At 40.5% G+C, this 26,121-nt stretch overlaps 1 protein-coding gene across 1 annotated transcript in view; it reads left to right on the top strand.

The window, feature by feature from the left end:
* Positions 1–1,686: 1,686 nt before the first annotated feature.
* The window catches only part of LOC129236212 (uncharacterized), an 82,779-nt gene continuing 58,344 nt past the window's right edge, over positions 1,687–26,121 (top strand). Inside the window, exons 1-2 of the mRNA XM_054870458.1 lie at positions 1,687–1,699; positions 2,236–2,390. Of these exons, the coding sequence (XP_054726433.1) occupies positions 1,687–1,699; positions 2,236–2,390 (168 nt within the window). The remainder of the gene's footprint in view (positions 1,700–2,235; positions 2,391–26,121) is intronic.

Below are 26,121 nucleotides of genomic sequence, written 5' to 3'. Positions count from 1 at the left end.
AACAATTAATTGTCGGTTTTTTTCGCAAATCTTGTTAATCTGTTAAATTTGAGGCCGCCATATTGTTAAATGAGAAAAAAAAGCTTCTATCAGGCACAAAATTATCTATTAATAAAACTAATTTCTCTTGTCCGATTGATTTTAGATGAATCTCCAAGGATTTGTGTTGATCACCGCAAGGGACTTCTGGAAAAACGGGCTCCACACAAACAGCTATAACTTTTAAAATTAATAATTTTTTTTGTTTGAAATTTTGCTAAAGTCAAGTCGAAACGTGATGAGTTAATGCTATGTTTTTATTTTTGTAAAACAGAACAACTGACTACCAAATAGAAATTCTTGTAAATCATCACTTTTTCGAGCCTCTATTTACCCCTAACCCCTTAAAGAATAAAATACCATTTTTAGTTGATTGAAGCGCTTAGTTGTGCTTTATAAATATAACAACGCAATTTAAAGTGAGGGTTAGTTTAGCTACTTCTGGCTGATCTATAAAAATGTATCCATTAGACTCCTAGGGTCCATTGTGCTACTAGTGCTATGTATCTGAAGTCGAAGATATTATTTTGTGTAATTCTCAATGCAGGTCTTCGCGAGTTTTAACAAGCCGTTCAGGCTTTTATCAAGTGTTCCAACTACCACTAGCATTCGCTTCGTTGCTCTGTTACACTCATCGCTCTGGTCTAATCCCATTTCGGCTGCGTGGTGTGGGGTGAGACAGTGTCCCGTCAGTACTCCAACCATATTTTGCAAAATTTCCTTTCTCTCTCTCTCTCTCTCTCTCGTAGCTTCACAGTCTGCGGTGGACCATAGCTTCATCAATAATCCTCCTCCAATTCAGTCTCTCTCTCTTGCCTCATTTCTCCAATTACAATCGTTCATCGCTTTTAGGTCTGCTTCGACGGCATCAAGCCGTCCCTTTCTTGGTCTGCCTCTCTTTCTTCCTCCGATTGGATGCAAAGTTAACACCCATTTTTGTATTCTTTCGTTGGGCATTCTTATGATGTGGCCAATCCATCTAATCCGCTGTGCTGTAATAAAACGTACTACATCATTGTTGTAACGGATGCGATACGTGCCGTTAGCAAGCTGAATAGGGCTGTAGATTTTCTTCAATATGGTTCTTTAAAATCTCAATAGCTGGTTTATATCATTAACTTTCAGTGTCTAGACTTCAGCAGTGATAAAATAAAGTGTGCAGAATTAGTATCCTTGAGTGTTCACATATCGAGCGCGTTTTCAGAGCTATTGTCTTCTCTAGAATTTTTGAATGAAATTTATCGAAAAATTCCCATTGTGCGGCTTCCGCTTCCGTTCCTGCTGATGTTGTAGTGGTTGAGTATTTCTGCTGACTACGTCGTTTTACTACCACTGTTCTCGTGCGATATGTCTTGTTGTTGTTTTCTTAAGTCAGATTCGTTAGATCTAGGTATAGCAGCAAACTTTTTTTCTCTATGTCTGAGATTTCATTAATTTTCTGTAAGAAGGACTTGCCGAAAGAGCGAAGTCTTGCTCTAGCTAAACTTGGACATTCGCATAAATAGTGGAAGAGACCTTGTTTCACCCCTTCCGCTTCACAGTTTCTGCAGATGGGATTGAAAGGGAGGTTAAGTCTGGCTGCGTGATCCCCTACCTTCCAGTGACCTGTAAGAGTTGCAGTTATACGTGAAATGTTTCGTCGACAGCATGCTAACAGATAGTTCGTCCTTTGGATGTTGTACGACGGCCATGTTTTACTTATTGTAGCGGCTAAAGCATAGTAGTGTGAAGCAAGGGATGTTTTTATTGTGTTAAAAGTGGTAGCGACCGCCACGGCTTCTGTTATGTTTTGTGCCGAACATTTTCTTGCTAGCTCATCCGCTATCTCATTACCCCGTATGTTCCTATGACCGGGAACCCATATCGGAGTAATTTGAATTCAATGACCAAGCAGCTCTAGTTCCTGCTGTACTGTCTGAAAAGATAGCTACTCTTGCATCAATTTCTTTGTAGAGTTTTAGTGATTCGCAAGCTTCTCTGATGGATAGTAGTTCTGCCTGGAACACGCTGGCACAGTCAGGCAGTCTAATTGACTGAGATAGGTTGAGCGGCTCCGAAAGGAAGCCAGCTCCCACACCGCAGTTCATCTAAGACCCGTTAGTGTAGATTTCAATATCTCTAAAGCACGAATAATATTTAATAATCATATCCTTTAAATCGTTTTATAAAGTTTATATTTTTCTTTATTATTTACAGAGACAAAAACTATTTGTGGCGATGTGCCGCCCCACTACTGGGAAACACCTTACTCCCAGCCCTACTTTGACAACTCGTCGAGGCGAGAAGTGACAGCGACAGTAGGACAAGCAGCCTTGCTTCACTGTCGTGTGCGGAATCTGGGCGATAGAGCGGTAAGTGAGGCAATAATTTATAAAAAATTGTAAATCAATGCTTAAACTGCTTGTAATATTTAAAACTCGGCAGGATGCCAAAGGGAATTCATTTTTATACTCTGACGGATTCCCTCACATGCGAGTATTAATAAATGTTAGTACCTGAGGAAGTAAACTCTAAAGCAAATTTTTAGCTGCTCTGTTTAGATTTTTTTTTTGTTTTTATGCTGTCGAAACAAAAAAATAACTCCTCTAAAAAAGTTTCACCCATACTTTCACGAGGACGCGATAAATTAGTTTGATAGAGAAAATTTAAATTTTTTTTTGCTTGGAATTTAAAGTTGGTAACAAGACAAGGATATATTTTTCGCAAATTACACCACTTGCGTGCGATTTTCCCAATTATCAACTACAGAAAGCTAAAAAAAGTACCAGCGAAAAGAACAAAGCGCATGGAAAGGCAAAAGCGCAGAAAGTGGCCAAGTTGGTTGAGCAAAAGTATAAAAAACAAAAGCATGTATGTAAATGTATCTGTGTGTGTATAAGTGTATTATTATATGCATATATAAAAACATATTTACCTACACGTAAGTATATTTGTAGTGCCCACCCACATAATTGCTTTTTATACAAATCTATACGCGGAGGCCTTGAAGCTTAACTAGGGGTGTGAGTTCTGGGATACCGGGGTATCACTTTTTAAGTATTTTTAAACTCTGAAATGTGGTAGAACAATTTCGGGATTTGCAATTTCTTGCGAAGCACAGGAAATTGAGCCAGAAAAATATCTTTTTATAGTAAAAAATACAACATTGATTTTAGATTTTTAGAAAATATGTTCGAATGTATTTGTTTTTGTTTTATTTTTAATATAAGCGGATACTTTTATCCTATTTTCATTAAAAGTTACACATACCTAAGAATTTTTTTACATATTTTTTTAACTTTTTTTCTTGAGCGGACAACTTTCAGTACACACCACAAATCCCTAAAAAAAATTTTTAATTAAAATTAAAAAAAAAAATAATTTAAATAAAAAAAGATTAAATTAAAAAATCAAAGCAGACTATTGCGCCTGAGCGATTAAGCTCTGCGGCTCGTACGATGCTCTCCAACATCAGGTTAAAGAAGTCACACGATAGCTAGTCACCCTGTCTGAAAACTCGTTTGGTACCAAACGGCTGGGAGAGGTCCTTCCCAATTCTGACGGCGCTGCTGGTGTTGAGCAACGTCATCTTGCATAGCCGTATTAGTTTTGTGGGGATACCAAATTCAGACATCGCGGCATACAGATAACTACTCTTCGTACTGTCGAATGCAGCTTTGAAATCGACGAAAAGATGATGTGTGTCGATTCTCCTTTCATGGGTCTTTTCCAAGATTTGGCGTATTGTGAATATTTGGTCGATGGTAGACTTTCCAGGTCTGAAGCCACACTGATAAGGTCCAATCAGTTGGCTGATGGTGGGCACTCAGTCTTTCACAAAATACGCTCGCTAGAACCTTATAGGCGATATTTAGAAGACTAATCCCGCGGTAATTGGCACAAATTGTAGGATCACCCTTCTTATGGATTGGGCAGAGCACACTTAAATTCCAATTGGCAGGCACGCTTTCATCCGACAATATTTTGCATAGAAGCTGATGCATGCATTCTACCAGCTCCTCGCCGCCATGATTGAATAGCTCAGCCGGCAGTCCGTTGGCGCCCGGGGCTTTGTTGTTCTTTAGCCGCGTTATCGCTATTCTCACCTCGTCATGGTCGGGTAGAGGAACGTCAATTCCGTCGTCGACGATTGGGGTATCGGAATCTTGACATTCTCTGTAACATGCGCAGCTATCATTATTTAGCAGGTTCGAGAAGCGTTCCCTCCATAGTTTACGCATGCTCTGGACGTCAGTCACCAGATCGCCGTCTTTGTTCTTAGAGGAAAACGCCCCGGTCTTGAAACCTTCTGTAAGCCGTCGAACTTTCTGATAGAATTTTCGGGCGTTGTCCCTATTGGCCAGCATCTCAAGCTCCTCGCACTCACGTATTTCGGCCACTCTTTTCTTCTGTCGGATAATACGTCTCTCTTCCTTTCTGAGCTCTCTGTAGCGATCTCACATGGCTCACGTTGCGCCCGATCGCAACGTGGCTCTATAGGCGGCATGCTTTCTTTCTGCGGCAGAATGACATTCCTCGGTGTACCAATTGTGCGGTACGTAGAGAACCATAAATGGTGCTCCATTGCTCCTGCATGTCGGTTTATTGGGCGGTGTTCTCTGAAAATCTTGATTTCAATGCATTTTCTTCGAGTAAACTTGTTGCAGGATAATGGGTATCTAAATCTCGAAACAAATCCCAAGAATAAGCCCGATCCGAAACTAGTCCGGAGACAAATCCCGAAACTAATCCCGAGACTAAACCCGAAACTAATCCCGATACTAGTCCCGAGGCTTATCCCGCGACTGATCCCGAGATATCGAGAATTTAATAATGAGATCCCGAAAATCGCGATATCGCAAAAACTGAAAAAATGAATATCCCTATCCTCAGCATATACCATACATACCTACACATGTATGCGTGGATCCGCAATATTTGTATGTTTGTAAATAGCATTCTACAGAAACGCACACATACCCTTATCTATGTATGCATGAAAACTACCTTTGAATAATGCCCTTATTACCGAATTGCAACGCCACAGCGCCATTGCCGCGAATTATCGTGCGGACTGTTTGAAAACTGTAGCAGGACCGCAACAGCAAGCGCACGTTCAAACTGCGGCCAGCAGAGAGCAGCCACATTTTATTGTTGTCTTTAAATTTCGTTGGCATAACAATGCATGGGAACCAGCCGGCACTCTGGCGAATACATCGGCCACACCGTAGGTACGTACCGTACACACCCAGCAAGTAGGAAAAGTGGAAACCAGGCAAACAACAAATAATTACAAACAAAAATAACGGCATTGTTATGTACTTTAAGCTTTTGTGTTAATATACACGCACATATACATATGTACATGCATTTACACATACATATATGTATTCGTAAAAACACACATCAACCAAATTTTCGCAAGGTTGCAAAGCAGTCGTCGGGCTAGAAATTAAGAGAAAACGTATAACAATGGCCACCATGCAGTGCTAAAGTGTGTGCGTGTGAGTGTGTTATTACATTAAAGTAGACGTTTGTGGGTAAACTTATTACTTTTATCTGGCTGTTGATTTCGTATTCACCTTGGCGCATAAAATTCAATAATAACGTGAACTAAAAATTTCGCGGAATTTCTGTGTTTCGTGTTCTACTTAAAACGTCTGCAAAGACTGAGACTTACACTTAGATAAGAATAAGAGTAAAAATAGAGTATTGCGTACACAATAGAGCTTTTCCGTATCTGTTCCCCATTGTTTTCGTAAGTACCTCAGATACTTATAAGTCCATACGCTTTTGCTTTACCTTTCCATTCGGCCATGAGAGAAGCCGGAGCATATTGTGAAGAGCACTTAGTTCCTTCAGTAGTACAATGAAACTTGTGGCCTGCAAAGAATACAAAACAAATCACTTGTACAATAACTGTAAATTACAAGTGATCAGTAAGAATATTTCTTATTTGTTTGCTATGCACTATTGAACATAATAAAGGACGTGATCTCCGAGCCGATTTCTGATAAGTGAATTGCAACCTCAGTTCCCGGAAAATCAATTCAATAGGAAACTTAGTAGCAGATAAGGCAATATGTGGGTAATAATGAACAACTTCCACTTCGCATAATTTCAACAACAGCATTACTTCTATGGCCAATTATGTCTCTTCAAGAAACGCGAGTAAGTGCGCAGAACCAATGAAAGGCGCGCGCACTTGGAGTCACAAAACTCGGCGCTAGCCAGAAACGTTTTTCATCTTCTGAGTAGATTTTGTTTAATTTTCTCTTGCCGTACACAGTCCGAGTCTCAGTGATAATAAAAAGATACCAATGAATGCAGAACCAATGAAAGGCGCGCGCACTTGGAGTCACAAAACTCGGCGCTAGCCAGAAACGTTTTTCATCTTCTGAGTAGATTTTGTTTAATTTTCTCTTGCCGTACACAGTCCGAGTCTCAGTGATACTAAAAAGATATTTTGTTGCAAAAATAACTATATTTTCTGGGATAGATAGATATGGAAAAATCGATTTCGCCCCAAAGATTGAATACTTGGGCATATACTGGTTATTTATTTTATTTGTTTGTCAAACACGCAACGAAAAGTCATTTCATAGTATTTGAATTTATGAGTACTATTCTTAATAATAACATAGTCTAAGTACACATAAAAGTAATGTACGAGTATATGGAGTTAGCAGAGGCACTCAGTAGGGTATAAAATATAAGGAACGTTGTATTTGAGAAGGTATAGAAATAGCAGGGAAGAGAAAAGGTAAAAAGAAAGACAGACGTGTTTAGATATTAGCAACTATGGGCAACTAAGGGCAACAACTTAAGGGCATCTGATTGTTTAAATTTTTAGTGGTAAGAGGTTCCAAAGACAGACAGCAAGTACAGAGAACTGACGTACTGTTACTAAGCAACTCTATTTCATACTAAGTAAGTTAAGGAGGTGACCCAATTTAGTAAAATAAATTGAAGAATTGGATTAAAATTTGTGCAAAAGTGTCAAATACTTTAACTTTACAAGTCATTAAATCGTATGGAAAATATTAGTTTCGAAAAAACGGCTATGTACTCGTGACATCTACACAATAAACTTATTGTTGTTACCAACTATTGACGCCGCAGCTGCAGCAAAACAATATTGTTCCAGCTCATCAGTTCGGTTTTCCTGCGAAACACGGCACAATTGACCAAGTCAATCGTACCAGCTCCGAAATAAGGAATGCTTTTGAACTACGGGAATATTGCTCAGCCATATTTCTTGGTTTAGCTCAAGCGTTCGACAGAGTATGGCAAGAGGGACTTGTCTACAAAATCTAACGCACACTGCCACAAAGCTCACACAAAGTATTAGAATCTTATCTTACAAATCAAATTTTTATGGTAAGATGTAAAAACTACCTAACTGATGATCTATTAAAGCCGGCGTACCGGGTCCGCCCTTATATGTAATATACACGGCTGACCTTCCAACGAACCCGCAAATATGTACATCCACGTTTGTTAACGACACTGCAATCCTTTGTCGCTCGGAATGTCCAATAAGATCGACGGGTGCAATCATTAGTCATCTGGGTCACATAGTAAAGTGGTTGGCAGACTGGCGCACCAAAGTGAATGAGCAAAAGTGTAAGCATGTGACTTTTAGGCTAAATAGAAGCGACAGCTCCAGTGTGTATCTAAACACCACACTCATACCGCATTCTAAGAAAGTTACAATCCTTGGAGGGGTTCGTATGGGCAGGCATCTGACATGGAAAAGGCACATTGAGACCAAAAGTGGGCAGATGAAGCTAAAAACGAAAGATTTTCTTTGCCAAAAAATATCCCGTTCCGGGCTAAGCCTTGATCACGGAGTTCTCCTCTATAATATAATCATCAAGCCTATCTGGGCGCATGTGTCACAACTGTGGGGTAATACAAGTGCCAGGAATATTGCAATTATACAACGAAGACAATCTAAAATATTAAGAATGGTTACCGGAGCGCCGTGGTACATAACCAATGAAAATATGCATCGAGGTCTAAATGTTCCATTAGTGGCAGCAGAAATAGCAGTAATCCAACAAAACTACTACCAAAGGCTGAGACACCCAAATCCATTGGCTCGGTCGCTGTTGCATTCCGTCAATTAGTCACGTCTCATAAGAATTGACCTTCCAACCCTGTGACGCATATTTGAGGCCCCCATAACAACCCTAACCTTCTTCAAGAAGCTGTAGGTACTATAATTTAGGTTAGGAGTCGAAACCTTATTGCTAGTAATAAGATTCATTAATAGATTCAATAAATAATAATAACAGTATGAAAAAAAAATTGTAGTGTCCACAAATTTTATAATAGAATTGTGCAGTTTCACTTCATTGCAGTCGTCAAGTTTAAACGTTTGTCTTATAAAAACGATTCACTGTAATTTCTTTGGATTTAAGAGCAGAGCAACCCATTACTGCAAGCCTACTTGTTAACGTTTTCTAAGTCAGTGTTGAGGTTATTCTGCATTTATTGACGGGAACAAAAGGACAACTACATGACAACAATGTGACAATATTTTAGAACATTTGGAAGATTATTGACGTATAGTACAAGAAAAGCGGACCAAGAATCGAACCCTGGAGAACACCCTTAGTTATAAGCAAACAGCTGTGTAAGCTGTGATTGGCGCATGCAGCTTGACTCAATGCGGGCGTTGAAAAGTTAAATAACTTTTAAGTTTCATGTCAAGTCATCCGTGATTAATAGTGTCGAAATCTTTTGAATGGCCTACAAGCGTTACAAAAGTTACGAGGTTTTGTCAATATTAAGTCTGGTATCATCTGAAACCTTAATAAGCGCTGTAGTGCAGCTCCTTTTTGATCGAAAGCTGATTGGTAAGAGTTTATCTGCGAATGCGTTATCTGCTCGAGCACTTTTGGCAGAAAAGCTAAAATTGCAATGAAAAAGGTTCCGACTACTTTCCACATTAGTTTCCCGATACAGAATGCAACAAATGACAGCACATCAATATTTTTACTAGTTTTGGGCTAATTTTTTGTTATTATCCAACAAATACCATACACAACTAAGTTTCACACCTTTTAATTCTTCTTCTTCTTAATTGGCGCGATAACCGCTTACGCGATTTTGGCCGAGCTTAATAAAGCGCGCCAGTCGTTTCTTTCTCGTGCTAATCGGCGCCAATTGGACACACCAAGTGAAGCCAAGTCCTTCTCCACCTGATCTTTCCAACGCAGAGGAGGCCTTCCTCTTCCTCTGCTACCAGCAGCTGGTACCGCATCGAATACTTTCAAAGCCGGAGCGTTTGTATCCATTCGGACGACATGACCCAGCCAACGAAGCCGCTGGATCTTTATTCGCTGCGCTATGTCTATGTCGTCGTAAAGCTCATACAGCTCATCGTTCCATCGTCTGCGATATTCGCCGTTGCCAACGTGCAAAGGTCCAAAAATCTTACGCAGAATCTTTCTCTCGAATACTCCAAGCGTCGCTTCATCGGATGTTGTCATCGTCCAAGCTTCTGCGCCATACGTCAGGACGGGCATGATGAGAGTCTTGTAGAGTGTTAGTTTTGTTCGTCGAGAGAGGACTTTACTGCTCAGTTGCCTACTTAGTCCAAAGTAGCACTTGTTGGCAAGAGAGATTCTACGTTGGATTTCAAGGCTGACATTGTTATAGGTGTTAATGCTGGTTCCCAAATACACGAAGTCTTTTACAACCTCAAAATTATAACTGTCTACAGTGACGTGGGTGCCGATACGCGAGTGCGCCGACTGTTTGTTTGAAGACAGGAGGTACTTCGTTTTGTCCTCGTTCACCACCAAACCCATTCGCTTTGCCTCTTTATCCAGTTTGGAGAAGGCAGAACTAACAGCGCGGTTGTTAAGGCCGATGATATCGATATCATCGGCATACGCCAACAATTGTACGCTCTTATAAAATATTGTGTCTGAGCGATTAAGTTCTGCGGCTCGTACGATGCTCTCCAACATCAGGTTAAAGAAGTCACACGACAGTGAGTCACCCTGTCTGAAACCTCGTTCGGTATCAAACGGCTCGGAGAGGTCCTTCCCAATTCTGACGGCGCTGCTGGTGTTGAGCAACGTCATCTTACATAGCCGTATTAGTTTTGCGGGGATACCAAATTCAGACATAGCGGCATACAGGTAACTCCTTTCTGTACTGTCGAATGCAGCTTTGAAGTCGACGAAAAGATGGTGTGTGTCGATTCTCCTTTCGTGGGTCTTTTCCAAGATTTGGCGTATTGTGAATATTTGGTCGATGGTAGACTTTCCAGGTCTGAAGCCACACTGATAAGGTCCAATCAGTTGGTTGACGGTGGGCTTCAGCCTTTCACACAATACGCTCGCTAGAACCTTATAGGCGATATTTAGAAGACTAATCCCGCGGTAATTGGCACAAATTGCGGGATCGCCCTTCTTATGGATTGGGCAGAGCACACTTAAATTCCAATCGGCAGGCATGCTTTCATCCGACCATATTTTGCATAGGAGCTGATGCATGCACCTTATCAGCTCCTCGCCGCCATGTTTGAATAGCTCAGCCGGGAGTCCGTCGGCGCCCGCGGCTTTGTTGTTCTTTAGGCGCGTTATCGCTATTCTCACCTCGTCATGATCGGGTAACGGAACTACAATTCCGTCGTCATCGATTGGGGTATCGGGATCTTCACATTCTCTATGACATGCGCAGCTGTCACTGTTTAACAGGTTCGAGAAGTGTTCCCTCCATAATTTAAGATTGCTCTGTACGTCAGTCACCAGATCGCCGTCTTTGTTCTTACAGGAAAACGCCCCGGTCTTAAAACCTTCTGTAAGCCGCCGAACTTTCTGGTAGAATTTTCGGGCGTTGTTCCTATTGGCCAGCATCTCAAGCTCCTCGCACTCACGTATTTCGGCCTCTCGTTTCTTCTTTCCGATAATACGTCTCTCTTCCTTTTTCAGCTCTCTGTAGCGATCCCACATGGCTCGCGTTGCGCCCGATCGCAGCGTGGCTCTATAGGCGGCATCTTTTCTTTCTGCGGCAGCATGACATTCCTCGTCGTACCAATTGTTTTTTCGGGCTCGCCGGAATCCGATTTCTTCTTCGGCGGCGGTACGTAGGGAACGAGAAATGTTGCTCCATTGCTCGCGTATGCCGATTTGTTGGGCAGTGCTTTCGGAGAGCAGGAGTGAGAGTCGAGTGGCGAATCTTCTGGCTGTCTGTTGTGATTGCAGCTTTTCGATGTCGAACATTCTTTGCGTAGGTAGATGCACGTTTTTTGCTGCACAGAGGCGGGTGCGCAGTTTGGCTGCAACAAGGTAATGATCCGAGTCGATGTTGGGTCCTCGGATCGTACGTACATCTAATACACTAGAAGCGTGTCTTCCATCTATCACAACATGATCGATCTGGTTTCGCGTTTTTCGATCAGGAGACAGCCAGGTAGCTTGGTGTATTTTCTTATGCTGGAATCTGGTGCTGCAGACTACCATGTTTCGGGCCCCGGCGAAGTCGATCAGCCTCTGTCCGTTACCGGATGTTTCGTTGTGCAGGCTGAATTTTCCGACTGTGGGACCAAAAATTCCCTCCTTGCCCACCCTGGCGTTGAAGTCGCCAAGCACGATTTTTATGTCGTGGCGGGGGCAGAGCTCACAGGAACGTTCCAGGCGCTCATAGAAGGAATCTTTGGTCGCATCGTCCTTCTCTTCCGTCGGGGCGTGGGCGCAAATTAGCGATATGTTGAAAAATCTGGCTTTGATGCGGATTGTTGCGAGACGCTCGTCCACCGGAGTGAACGACAGTACTTGGCGACGAAGTCTCTCTCCCACAACAAATCCGACACCGAATTTGCGCTCCTTTACATGGCAGCTGTAGTAGACGTCGCAAGGTCCTATGGTTTTCTTTCCTTGCCCCGTCCATCGCATCTCTTGGATGGCAGTGATGTCAGCCTTTATTCTCACGAGGACATCAACCAGCCGGGCAGAGGCACCTTCCCCATTAAGGGACCGGACATTCCAGGTGCATGCCCTCAAATCGTGTTCCTTATTTCGTTTGCAGGGGTCGTCATCAGTAAAGGCAGTTCTCATCCGAGGCTTTTTTAATATTTTCATTGGGGGGGATTTTTAAGTGGCGGGTCCCAAACCCAGCGCACAACCAGCTATGCTGGGATGCTTCGCCTTCTCACGTTAGCTCACTCCCGAGCGGGTGTTCGAAAGCTAACCAGAGGATACGTGGGCTAATCCCGGACGTTGTGAGCTGCTTGAACCATATATAGAAGAATCGTCCTGGCCACTCCCAAGTGAATGGCGATCAGTAACTTTCCCCACTTGCGTGGACTTCTACACATGGAACCATCCTCCATGGAACCATCCTCCTTTTAATTAGAATTTATAAAAAAATTGGGCTACAGTTTTATGACGCATTAAATTCCACAATAGGTAGGTAGGTTAGATGGCAAGAGTACACCAGGTTCACTACAAGTAGCACTTACGCGCCGTTTTGATACCATAATGTGGACCACTACCTGCGAAAAGATTAAGAGTAAAAACCGTCTACAGCTATCCAGCGCTGTTGATGTAGCGGAGGAGAGAAAAGGGATCTAGGCTGGAGAATTTCTTCAAGTCATCCCCAAAGGGCACGCTAAGGAATCTCAAGCGCCTGGCCGTCAGAGCCGGACATTTGCAGAGAAAGTACTCAACAGTTTCCTTCTTTGCAGGATCCCCACAGCTTCTGCAATAGGAGTTCTACGGAATTCCAAGTTTCTCCGCATGAGTGCCAATCACCCAGTGACCAGTGAACACCGCAATGAGTTTATAAATTGAATAGCAGGGGATTCCCATCACTTTAAGCGTTCTGTTTCTATCGTATTGGGGCCATAGTGTTTTCGAAATAGCTCACGATGAGACAGTCTGTCTTGCGCTTTTCTTAGAAAGAAATTGTATAGTTCCCCTTTAACAACTGACAAAGGGACACCGATATCTGCAAGGGGGACAGCTGAAACCGGTTCTGTCGACCGCTTCCTGGCAGGCAAGCTCATCGGCAATTTCAATTCCCCTTATATTCCTGTGCCCAGGAACCCAGATAAGGGAAATGTTGCCGCACATTCGAGACGTTTGAGTTCCTCCTTGCAGGAGTTCACCAGAAGAGAGCTGCAATACGGCGACGACATACTGCCTTGATCGCAGCTTAACTATCGGAAAAAATATTAATGTCTCCCTCCCAAGAGCGATGCCTAAGCATTTTGCATGCCTGCAGGATGGCGAAGACCTCTGTAAGTATAGTAAAGTGCAAGTTTGAAGTGACGAAAAAATTCCGTTAATTTTGTATAAGCTTTTTTTCTTGACGGTGTTGCGCATTTTCTCCAAATAACAAATGCACGATATTGCACTTCAAATGCACGGCTGAGTTAGATCTCTCGAATCTAATGGCGCTTTGTTAAAGTTGTGTGTATCCTTGTCTGGTTGGATTTCAACACTTTTCCTTCTTCGCAAATCCTGGTCACTTCTGGTCATCCGCTTACTAAAATCTGGTAAATTCTTGAGATTTGAAGCACGAGTGTTAAATATTTGGCTGATTTAGATTGGGTGATGTTCTTATAAATACCCCTAAAAACACGCCGATATCTTATTGATAATTTATTTGGCGTTGGCAATCATTTGGGTTGGCTCAAAGGATCTTTTTCAGCTACTGTTCCCGTATGTGATTTGTTTTTCATCGCTCACTTCTCATCTACTAAAAAAATGGTCGGTTTATTTATTCTTCACCAACGAATCGCACACCCCAATTAAGTCCAAAATTGTCCAAATTTTTTTTATATATAACCAAAAAAAATTTTTTTTCAATCCATAATTTTGTTTTTCAGTCCAAATTATTTTTTACGTAAGTTTGTGTGGCACGCATATATCTAACTTATTTCTATGAGCAGACTTATGAAAATAATTTGGAACAACTTTCTGTCCAATCCTCAGTTCTTGGGTCACGAAATAAGAGCTCTCCTGCCGCTTCGCTATTTATGACGATTGATCTACCAGAGCGTGCCTCATTTTCGATGCCCATATTAACCAGAAAGTGATAAACAGCAAATTATTCATCGTTGGAAGGAGCATTTCAATGAAACAAAGCGAAGAAGGAGAAACACCAAAATTGCAGACCGCTGAGGTGAATATAAGGATCCCCAGTTTTGTGGAAATAAAAACCGCCATAAACAAACTGAAAAATTATAAAACTAGTGGCGATGATGGGATACCGGCTGAATTGCTAAAATATGGTGGAATAGAGTTGGCCAAACATCTGCACAACCTAATAATAAAAATATGGGAAACCAGCACCTTACCTACAGGTTGACAAGCATTATTTTTCCGATACATAAAAAAAGCAAACTATCGAAATTACAGAGTCATATCACTACTGAACTCAGCGTAAAAGGTCTTCACAAATGTATTATATTTAAGGCTGACCCAATATGCTGAAGAAATATTAGATGATTACCAAGGAGGCTTTAGAGCCAAGTGGTTGACGATCGACCAGGGCTTCATAGTCGTGCAAACCTTTGAAAAACTATATGAATACGACATTGATATTCACTGCCTACCTATCGATTTTCAGCAGCCATTTGACAGAATAGACCAAAGTAAAATAAAATACTTGTTTAAGTCTATAGGCATTCCAACAAAACTTATTGAACTTGTTATTATGGCCCTTACAAAAACGACAGCAAAAGTTATAGTGGAAGGAGAATGTACGGAACCGTTCTCTATTGCTTCAGGAGTTAAACAAGGAGATGCTCTCTCAACGCTGCTATGTAATATGGCGATACATGCAATACTAAATGAAATAAACCCGAATGGAAGCATCAACAATAATATGTTGCGCCTATGCAAATGATATACTAATAATGGCAAAAACTAGAAATGAGCTGCAGGCTGCGTTCAAAAAGCTGAAAGAAAGAATAAATCTGCTGGACTGATAATCAATGCAGAAAAAACTGAATATATGATGGGATCAAGATCAAACATCTGATGATGTGGAGGATGGGGCATACACATTCCAATGTGTAAATGAGTTCACCTACTTGGGCATTACATTATCAGCCAACGAAGACATGTCGGTAGCAATGAATGACAGAATACGGGCAGCCAACAAAGCATAAAATGCTAATCTAAAATTGCTCAGATCTAAAATAGTATCGCGTGAACAAAAATTAAGAATGTATGAAGCACTGATACGACCTGTGCTTACATATATGGCTGTGACGCAATGGACGCAGAAAGCTAACGAGACAAAACAGCTAATGTGCTTTGAAAGAAGATTGCTCCGAAAGATCTATTTTCCGCTGGCAGATGGCACTTATCGCATCAGTCACAATGCCAAACTGGAATACATAATTAAGAAAGCAACTATAATACGATTTATTAAGTCTGAACGACTTAGATGGCTTGGTCATGTGGCTAGAATGCCAGGGGAGTGTTCAACGAGAAATGCACTAGATCTTCGCCCAATTGGAGAAAGAAAAAGGCAATGCCAGAGGAAAAGGTGGCTAGAAGATGTGGATCATAGAAAAATGCGCGCGCAATCTCGGAGGGAAGTGGTTGTAAATCGAGAACGATGGCAAGAAGCTGTAAAGGAAGCAATGGTTCACCAAGGAGGCTGACGCTAAGAAGAAGAAGAATAAGAAGATATTACCAGAAGGGAATTATTACTACCTCTGCTCTGCTATTGCATTTAACACTATGTTGGGTCTACAAAAAGCACAAATATTTTTGTTCGTCTCTTACGGCTTTTCACCTTGGCCATAGTGGTACTGAAATGAGTGTAAATTTTTCTCACTCCCACCTCCACCTTGAGGCACACAAAACTACCAAAAAACTTTGTTTGAAAATTCTCTTTCTTTGGAAACTCAGCTTTGACCCGTTGGAATGTATACGTCATCGGTTTCAGTTACAAATATATATCAGGCACGATACATTGTTAGCGTAGGGTTCCAATCTACTCGATTGAGCTGCCATCTTAGGTTTATCTATCAATTGATGCCGTCGCGCCAATAATATGTGGGGCACGCTCCCACTAAAACAGACCTCCCCTCTTCGGCTGACTTCCACCCCGGGACCGCATTTTCACTACATAGAGGGTGGAGACGTGATTGTCAATAACAACCACAAAAGAAACCTGCATCCAGGCTCTCTACCTATGACGTATGAAGGTTATACGTCGGTGATAGTCTCCATTACTCCATTAAGAAGTAAATGGAACTTCAAAAGTGTGCGGTAATGTCGTGTGCATTACCCTCTTGTCTGCGTATGATATGGTCGTGAATCATTAACTCAAGCGTCCGTAATTGTTCTCGATATGTCTGAGTCGACCTCCTCTGGAACACTGTTCCATGTTAGTTTTAGCACTTGTCGGGAAGTTCGGTGTGATCGGATGCGGCACAGGGCGTTATTATTATTTTGCTCTAGCTTCCGGTACTGAAGCAGCTCTATTGGTCGCCTTTCTTCGTCCTGCTTGTGTAGCGAACGCAAAACTTGCTTGGAAAACTTACATGCAGCATCCCAGCAATGTTTTGAAATGCACATACTGCCAGTTAAATTAGTCTCACTTGACTGTCTTCCAAGGATAGTGGCTAACTCCTCACGTTCTCTTTCGAATCTTGGACAGTAGAAGAGTACGTGCCGTGCGTCCTCAACCTTCTCTGGGCAGGCAGGGCAGAGTAGAGAAGCGGAGAGACCAAACCTATGCAGATAATACTGAAAGCGGAAGTAATCCACTTCTCCGTGTCTTCGCCGTAACCACGTGTTACGGTTAGGGATAAGTTCGTGCGTCCAGCGGCCTTTAGGAGAATGATCCCATCTTCGCTGCCATTCGTCAAGTGACGCCATTCGCTGTGCCATCTTTTGGTCCCTTGTAGGTTTGCACCTTGCCTTGTATAGAGACGGTTTAGTTCACGTGCTCGGATATCCAGTGGAATTTTCCCACAATCACGCAAATTGCATCATCAGATACTGTCCGGTATGAACAGGCTACTCGCAAAGCACTATCTGGAGGGGTCTACATTTCCAAGTCAGACGCTGTTCGTAGCCGTTCACTATGGAATAGACGCTGAGAACGGCTTTTAGGCTTGATGCTTATTTAAAGCGGCATCTTTTCGCTTTATCGATGCTGTTTATGACCTTGCAGCTTTTTAATTCGTGGAGTGTAGAGCCCACTTCACACCTCCACTACAGTCAGCTGCAGTTTGTCCTCGACTTCCTATTTGTTAATTATTTCTGACTTATTCGCAGCTAACCTCTATATCTAGAGGTCTTTCACTATCCGCAACCTATGACGCGTCCGGTAGCCTGCAGTTTGGCTTGCACAGCAAATATTTCCATGACGCCGACACTTTGCGCCCTCGACCGGCGTTCTTGCAATTAATAATAATAATAATAATTTATATGAAATAAGATATGGCTCTCTAAAGCCGGTAGGCGGAAAATATTCATAACTTTTTACTTCACCAATATGCACAATGTTTTTTTGTGTATTTATGTTTCCCCTAGTCTTTAGTTATTTTCTAGATTTCTTATCTTTAATTTGATAGGCATTTAAAAAATATGATTGGCAATGCAAGAAGTTTGCACAGCTTTAAATATTTTAATATGCCCAGCTTCATCTCATGCACATAAATAATTTATAATAAAATATGAGTACCACGCATGAATATTTAGTAAAAATTTATTAGTTTCCTTTAACGCAATATCTATCAAAACTCCATTCAGCTTATTGCAAATTCGTTTTATGTACTCCCAAAGTAATCGAATAATTCTCCATACCATAATAAAATTTTCTTTAGTGCTTGCAACTCACCTTTTTATCTTCTTTTGATTGCAAACTCATAAAAGTTATTAACGGCACATAAATTTATGCAAGCCAAGCATAATTTCTTATATCCAAACAATTCGAATATGAAATTTCTTTGAAAAAAAAGTAAAAAAAAACAACAACAAACACTGGTATGTGAGATACCTCATGGTGTCATTAATCGCTGTGCCCCATTTTGAGGCAAAATTTTACACTCACACATACAAATACTTTGAATGACAGGTTGGCCCGTAAATATGCATGGGTTCAGCTGCACAATTTGCTGCTGGCACTGCATAATTTCCTTAAGGCATTACCCACACCAACGCAGGCTACCACTTACTCGTACATCGAGGGTTAACTTATTATAAACGCTCCAAAGTCATAAAATTCTGCTGAGGAAAAAAGTGAGATTAAAGCAAGGAAAAATATGAAAAAATAAAGGCTCATCAAACATTTAAGTTTTTTGTATACTGAAGTAAAATTCCCTCACAAACACACATACATACGCATACATATGTAAGCATATACATAAATACACTTGTGTGGCAAGTAAGGTTACCTTTTTATCCTTTAGGTAATATTTTATGACAACCAATTCGCCATTAAAAAGCCAATAGATGCTGAATAAAAATAGAAAATAAAGGAGATGCTCGCCAAAGACACAAAAAAACAAAGCTGCTACAACAACAACCGTTATTGAAGTGTTACACTATCTGCCCATAAAATTTACATAAACGCATTGAAGGCTTAAAATATTCATGGCATGTGAAGGGTCAGCAACTGAACAAGCACATACACATACACATGCACACGAGTGCTTCCATAGAAGTATGTGTGTTATGTGTAGAGCGCAGGGAGGCTTGTTTGCTTCTTTCCCCAGTAGTAGAAAACCGAATCGAAGGGTGATTAATCATTGTGAGTTTTTCTCTGTAATGTAACAGAGAAGTGCTAGCAGAGTCGCTCTAGGCTCTGCGTTAGTTTGTGCTCTTCTGAGAAACATTTCGATAGTTCTTAGCTATATTTCTGTGGTTCTAGTTTAGAGAATTTGATTGTTGCCGAAAGTCAAGCAGAGGAAAACGTGCAAAATACAGTGAGCGAAATACAGGATTTTCCAATATGTTATGTTTCCAATGTTATTCCCATAAACTGTCAATGGTTTCGTTGCTTGTCTGGCACGTAGCGCCGTCTTGTTGAAAACAAACGTTGTTCAGATCAATACCGTCCAATTCCGGCCATAAAAAAATGTTAATCATCTCTGGATAGCGCAATCCATTCAACGTAACTGTTGCTCCAGCTTCATTTTCGAAAAAGTAAAGTCCTATGACTGCGCCGGACCATTAACCGCACTAAACAGTCACACGTTGAGGATCAACAATAACTCTTTGATCTTCTGAGCCCCAGATCCGACAATTTTGCTTGTGGATGAAGCCACCGAGGTGAAAATGGGCCTCATCACTCAAGATGATTTTTGGATGGAATTCCGTATCATTTTTATGCATTTCAATGACCCAATCAACAAAGACACGTAGTCCAGTCAAAAGAGACAAAAAAAATAGCCAACTAAGAAATTTTAGGAGTATGCGAGTTTATGGTTTTATTATGTAAAACCCATCACTGTGAACGTAAATTTGAGTTTTCGGGGTCGGGGGTTGTGTCCCGCGGCCGCCATCTTGGAAATAAGGGTGCAACTGGTTTTTTGCGTTTATCTCGTGAATTCCGAAAGTTGCGAACATTTTGTAAAATACTTTTTTGTAGACAATAATATTATCTACAACTTTCATTCAAAACTTTTTATTGTAAAATTAATAATATAATAAAAAAGTTATAAACAAAATTACGCGAAAAATTAAGGGATGAATTGTTTTAAAGCGTAATAACTTCTTTTTTATAGATTTTATGGAAAATATACTTAAGAGCTTTTTTATAGAGCATTCTTTTGTGAACATTTTTGTCTATAAGTTTTTTCCGCTATCTTTATTTAGTCGTATGATTTTGAGCTGCTAAGCGGAGCAACCAATACATTAGCGAAGCGCGTACATGATTACACAGGCCGACAAAATTTAACCAACATTCAGACCCAGAAACCAGACTATATATTTCCGAAGGTTTTTGATGCGCTGAATCCAAATCTGGCCTCGGAATTGCTCTATCTACTCTGGTTTTCGAGATATCCTAATCTAAAAGTGCAAAAAACACCATTTTTGCCCATATTTGAGGTTATGTAGCCTTGCAGATGTTTTCTTTCACCAAAGTTAAAGGGTGGCATCTTTAAATACAAGCCTTCTTTTTTCAAATGGCGTTTTGTTTGCTCAAATATCATTTTTTTTCGCAGAGATATCGCATTTTGAAATTTTCATGTTTCTAAATTTTCCTACACCTGAAAATCGATTAAGATAACATAGACATGATATAGTCGACTACTAATTTTCTTGAATTGAGTCTTATTTTTCTTAATATTTTGTCTCACATCATAAGTGTGCTGGTTTCTGGGTCTGAATGTTGGTTAAATTTTGTCGGCCTGTGTAATCATGTACGCGCTTCGCTAATGTATTGGTTGCTCCGCTTAGCAGCTCAAAATCATACGACTAAATAAAGATAGCGGAAAAAACTTATAGACAAAAATGTTCACAAAAGAATGCTCTATAAAAAAGCTCTTAAGTATATTTTCCATAAAATCTATAAAAAAGAAGTTATTACGCTTTAAAACAATTCATCCCTTAATTTTTCGCGTAATTTTGTTTATAACTTTTTTATTATATTATTAATTTTACAATAAAAAGTTTTGAATGAAAGTTGTAGATAATATTATTGTCTACAAAAAAGTATTTTACAAAATGTTCGCAACTTTCGGAATTCACGAGATAAACGCAAAAAACCAGTTGCACCCTTATTTCCAAGACGGCGGCCGCGGGACACAACCCCCGACCCCGAAAACTCAAACTTAAGTTCACAGTGATGGGCTTTACATAATAAAACCATAAACTCGCATACTCCTAAAATTACTAAGTTAAATCTTCTTTTGACTGGACTAACGATGTTGTTGATGATCGGGCGCCTTGAGTTCTTGTGTTAAATGAACTTTATAAGCCGTAAGACCAAAATCTTTATGCAAAATACGGTGCAAGGACGTTTGTGGACTTTGCCTAATTCCAAAGAACGACGAGAAATGGATAAACCTGGGTTTTCTTCAACACTTTCGGCTACAACAGCAATATTTTCGGCTGTTTCAACAGCTCGAATTTTTTTCAATTTCTATATTGCGGTCCGACGAGGGGCTTCACGATGTCCCAAAACTGTTCGACTTTCTTATCTTAAGATTATCTAAAAACGACGCAGACAGCAACTCTAAAGTAAAAACATTAAGAGACTCCATATTTAACATTAGCGAGATATCCTTCCACTTCCTTGCCCAATGAGCGTCGAGGCGTACAGTATCAACAGCAAGGATGCGCGAAAAGCTGTGTAGTTATGCTTTTATAAACTTTCTCTTGCATTTTTATATGAAAATATATGCGTTATATATGTACCTTGTAGTTAAGCCTACCCGTCCTGAACTATATATTTGATAACCAATTTTTTCCGACCATACGAAGTTCGCCATTTATCTTTTTCCGATACTAGTTAGCCCCTCGGCATCGGTAGTCTAGCGTAAGTGCACTAGCCTGCCATACCAGAGGCTGTGGATTCGAATCCCACGTAAAGCACGGTCCTCGCCCTTTCCAAATTTACCTACTCTCCCTGATTGTAAAAACAAGATTCCTTCAATCCTATTCCTCGTCCCCAAAAACTTATCCTTTCTATCCTTACTCTCGCACAATAGTCTGCGTATTATTTGCACTCTGGCTGCTAAAACAAGCAAAAAACAAAGAAAAACATGCAGCTACACATTTCATCAGTGGTGCCAGCAAGAGGAAGCGATCAATCGCGGTAATAGCGCAGACACACACGAAATTTAGCGAAGTCCTCAACCATCTGAGCGATTCTTCTGACAGAAAAATGTGCAACACAGATGGCGCTTGAAACGATGAGAAGGTGGTGCTCCTAAGCAGCGACAGGTGGGCATTCCCACTACTTAAGACTGATAGCGGCAGGCTAATTACCTACCCTGTCATAAATCAAAACAGATTAACGAAACTGACGAAAGACTGAGTCTTATCGAAGCCCAATGCTTCCGAGAGGAGTCAACAATGAAAAAAAAAGTTAGCCCCTCATTAGTCTTCTACCAATTTTTATTTATTCTGAAACTCACTGAAAGCAACTAGAAACAAAACATGATTAAATAAGGACTCTATTATTTATAAATAATATTAATAATAGTAATAATAGATTAGGTTAAGTCGTACTGGTTGTGCACTGTGGGACGCACTCAGTATCATAGCGTATTGTGATGCCGCGTGAGGAACTCGACCTTATCTCTCCTAAAACCAGTGTAAAATTAAAAAAAAAAAAATGTAGAAAATCCCTGACATCCACAGTACTGAGATCTTACAACTCATTAGAAAATTTTGCAGCTAAAATGGTGAATCTACGTATGGACAAAGCCGGTCAATGGCACGGAAGGAGCGCAAGATCTTCCCTTTCTCCTCCCCTTCCTCATTAGGTTACTTGCGGTAGTAGTCAATAGCAATAATAAAACGGCAAAAGTAGTATAAATATAAACACTCTAATCTGATTTGGAAACTAGTATAAATCTAGTCAATCTTGAACTAGTTACGACTTCTCCCTTCGCTAAGGAGCGCGACGACCGGGCAAACAAAACTGGTAGGTTTCTAACGTGCAATAATCTAGTTCCACAAATGCTTGAGTCAGAGGAAAAATGGAGGGCGTTGCAAACTTTTGCAACACGAATTATCGTAGAACTTCGCAACGTTGATTGGAGGCGAAGGAATGCCGGCAGACGAACTCAGCAGCAAGAACAGCTGTCGTGTTGATAAAATGCGGCAAGATGAACAGCAGATGATTGTAACTAGTGATTGAGCTCATTGCTCACTAAGACCTACGGACGTAATTACCAAATCGCTATACGATGAAACGTCGGATTTGAGTTATTTTTAGTAGCGTTCAAGTCCTCAGAGTGGAGCAAGCTGGTTTTCGCCCTCACCAAAGCTTTGTTGACCAAGCCAACACACTTCGGATTATAGTAGAACAATCAGTTAAGTGGTGCTCCCTGCTCTATGCTACATGCTGTTCGTAGACCTGACGAAGGCGTTCGAACGATCAGGGCTATCAAACGAGACGTAATATGGCTGGCACCGAGTAGAAAGGGAGTGTCCGCCCAGATAATTCGCCTCATCAAAGCCCTCTACGAGAACCCCGAACTGGAAGTGCTTCACAAAGGCGGTATCAGCGATCCATTCACTACCAACGCAAGCGTAAGGCAAGGTTGTCCCATGTCGCCCCTTCTCTTCCCCCATCGTCCTTGATGACGTCGTTAGTCAACTGAACCTGCACAAAAAAGACATCCTATGGAGTTTCACCAGACATCTTGAGGACCTGGACTTCGTCAATAGCATCTGCCTTCCCTCTCAAAAACTCTCTGGCATGTAAGCGAAGGCGGACAAACAAGTCCCGCTGGCATGCACTGTCGGACTAGAGGTCAACAATGCCAAGACAAAGGCTATGAGAGTTAACCCCAACAACGCAAGACAAGCGGTTGGTTAACGGGTGTGCTGTGGAGTTTGTAGAAAGCTTCTGCTATCTCGGATTGCCTCATCACGGCAGATAGTGGAGCAGATGAAGATGTGAACTGCAGGCTAAACAAAGCGAGGGTGGCATTCGGGCGAATATACACAGTATAGGGGAGTTCGCAAATCTCTAGGCGCACTGAGCTACGAACATTTGGCTCATGCATGAAGTCCGCATTATTGTACGGAAGCAAAACATGGCACAGAAAGGCTACAATCCTTCATCAACAAATGCCTTCTTCTGCAGAATATTCTGGTCAAACACCATCAGTAACGACGCACTGTGGAGATTAACGAATGAGAAACCCATCCTAAGACAAATCAATCGCAGAAAGTGGCGATGGATAGGTCACACGTTGAGAAAACCACCAGATAGTATCACGAGAATGGCACTGGACTGGAACAAGCGCAAGCGAGCAGAGGTCGTGGTCAACCAAAAAAAACTTGGCTAAGGTCGATGCTACGCGAACTAGCAGATGCCGACATTTCATGGGACGGTGCAAAAGCAATAGCACAGAACCGTGTAAAAGTCTTGTCGAGGCCCTATACTCACGAGAGAAGTGAACAAGGAAAAAAAAAAACAATTCCACACTGACTGAGGGTTTTGAGTGCTTTTACAGCTCGTACAAAATGACTTCTCCCAACAAATTTTAGTTGATGAACTACTTAGCAACAACATCAGCTTTATATCCATATGTAACTCTATAACAATAAATGAACTAGTTCACAATGGACACCTAAAATACTCTGTTGAACTTGAGTCGAAAATCTTCAGCTTGGGACGAGTTGAAGAAGTAAAATAAAAATTGATACAGGAACTTTAAAAAAAAATTTTTTTTTGTTTAAGTTGGAATAATTTTTTTATTATATTATAATTAGAGTAAATAGGTCTTATATAAATATTTTTTTTACTTAATAAAGCCTCATTTTCTTAAATTATAAAATTTAAATTTTTATTTATTCTGTAAATAAATCATAGTATCTAATAATAAAAATTATTAAAAAAACAATAAAAAGTTACAATAATATTAATAACAAAAGCACAACAATAATATAAACAAAGATATTTACATATAAAGAAATAAAATTTCTTTTTAACGACACACCGATTGGTACTTTTTCAACTAGTACAATTCTAGCCACTCTCGTACTAGTTAAGACTTCTCTCATCAAATACCAGTTCATACACCAGAATGTCTACTGAATAATTTGGCTCTTCACTACAAGATATATATGTATGTATCTAGAGATGTGTGTGTGTGTGTGTGTGAGTGCTTGTGTGCTTAAGTGGCTTGTATGGCAGCAGATTGTCTGTTTTAGTCATTAATAGATAATGACATTTTGAGCGTGAGCTGCTGAGCTATTAAAGGATAGTGCCTGGCAGAACATGTTCAGATATATCAAACAGCTACATAAGCCGATACTTAAAATGTGTGCCATTAAAGGGCACACGCCTTATATGTTTACATACACGGATATACCCTCTCACACACACACACACACAGATAAAATACACGAACGCTTAAACATGACTAGAATTCAAAGAATGCTGCCGATGCTTAGGGAAATTCAATTGGCCAATTCCTTTGTAATTTTTACAGTTAAGATTGTTTGCACAGTGGTAGCGGTAAATTGTTGCAAAAATGTTATATGTTATATTAATGAGCTATAAAGAATGGGATCCTAACATTGAAAAGGAAAAATGAAAAAGGTAATTAAAAAAAATGTTTAATAAACTTTGCTAAGCCTGTCGTAAAAAAAGTACCTGCGCTAAAATTACACAGATTTTTATTCACAATTTTTAAGTATTTCAAGCAGCAAGTCTACTAGAATTTCTATGGGCTTGTAAAAGTGAAATAAAAAAAATGTCGTGCCGTTAAAAATGTGTCTTGCATTAGCTAGAACCCGAATGAAATATTTAAGAGCTCTATAATATAAGAGGTTAGAATGTCTCCCGGGGTTAGAGCTTCTAAGCTTACTTAAAATCGCATCAGACGCAGACTTATTACAAGAAGCCTCTCACAAGGAAACCATAGGTCTATGTGATGGCTTTCAGCCAGCCAGGTCAACCAAACCTAACCTAAGAACGTGTAGAAAATACGCTACGTAGAGTAAATTCGGGTATTGTGGGCACCATTTTACCTTGATATTAATTTCTGCCAAAATAAGCGTAATGAAAAATCGATGTTTTTTTTTCAACAGATATTGAAAGTGGACTATATTATTATAAAGGGTGGTTAAATTTCAAGGGCCGATGTTGAATGTGAACCACACCTTAACGTCAACGACACCGTTGGACTTCTTTCTTTGGGGTTATTTGAAAGAAAGGTTTACGTCGATAAGCCAGCAACAATTAAAGAGCTCAAAGATGAGATAATTCTGCACCTTAACGGGATAGACCCTCAAATATGCCTCAGCGTCATCGAAAATTTGGACCATCGGATGGAGGTGTGCCGCCGAGACCGCGGCGGCCATTTGCACGATACTTTGCTCCATACGTAATTGAGCAATACCAATATTATTACAATAAAGAGAAATGATAATAATTTCTTAAAACAAATCCATTTTATTCAAAATCTACACCGGCCCT

This window comes from Anastrepha obliqua, chromosome 1, assembly GCF_027943255.1.
Source record: "Anastrepha obliqua isolate idAnaObli1 chromosome 1, idAnaObli1_1.0, whole genome shotgun sequence".
Taxonomy (NCBI): Eukaryota; Metazoa; Arthropoda; class Insecta; order Diptera; family Tephritidae; genus Anastrepha; species Anastrepha obliqua.
This window is presented reverse-complemented; position numbering and strand designations above follow the sequence as displayed.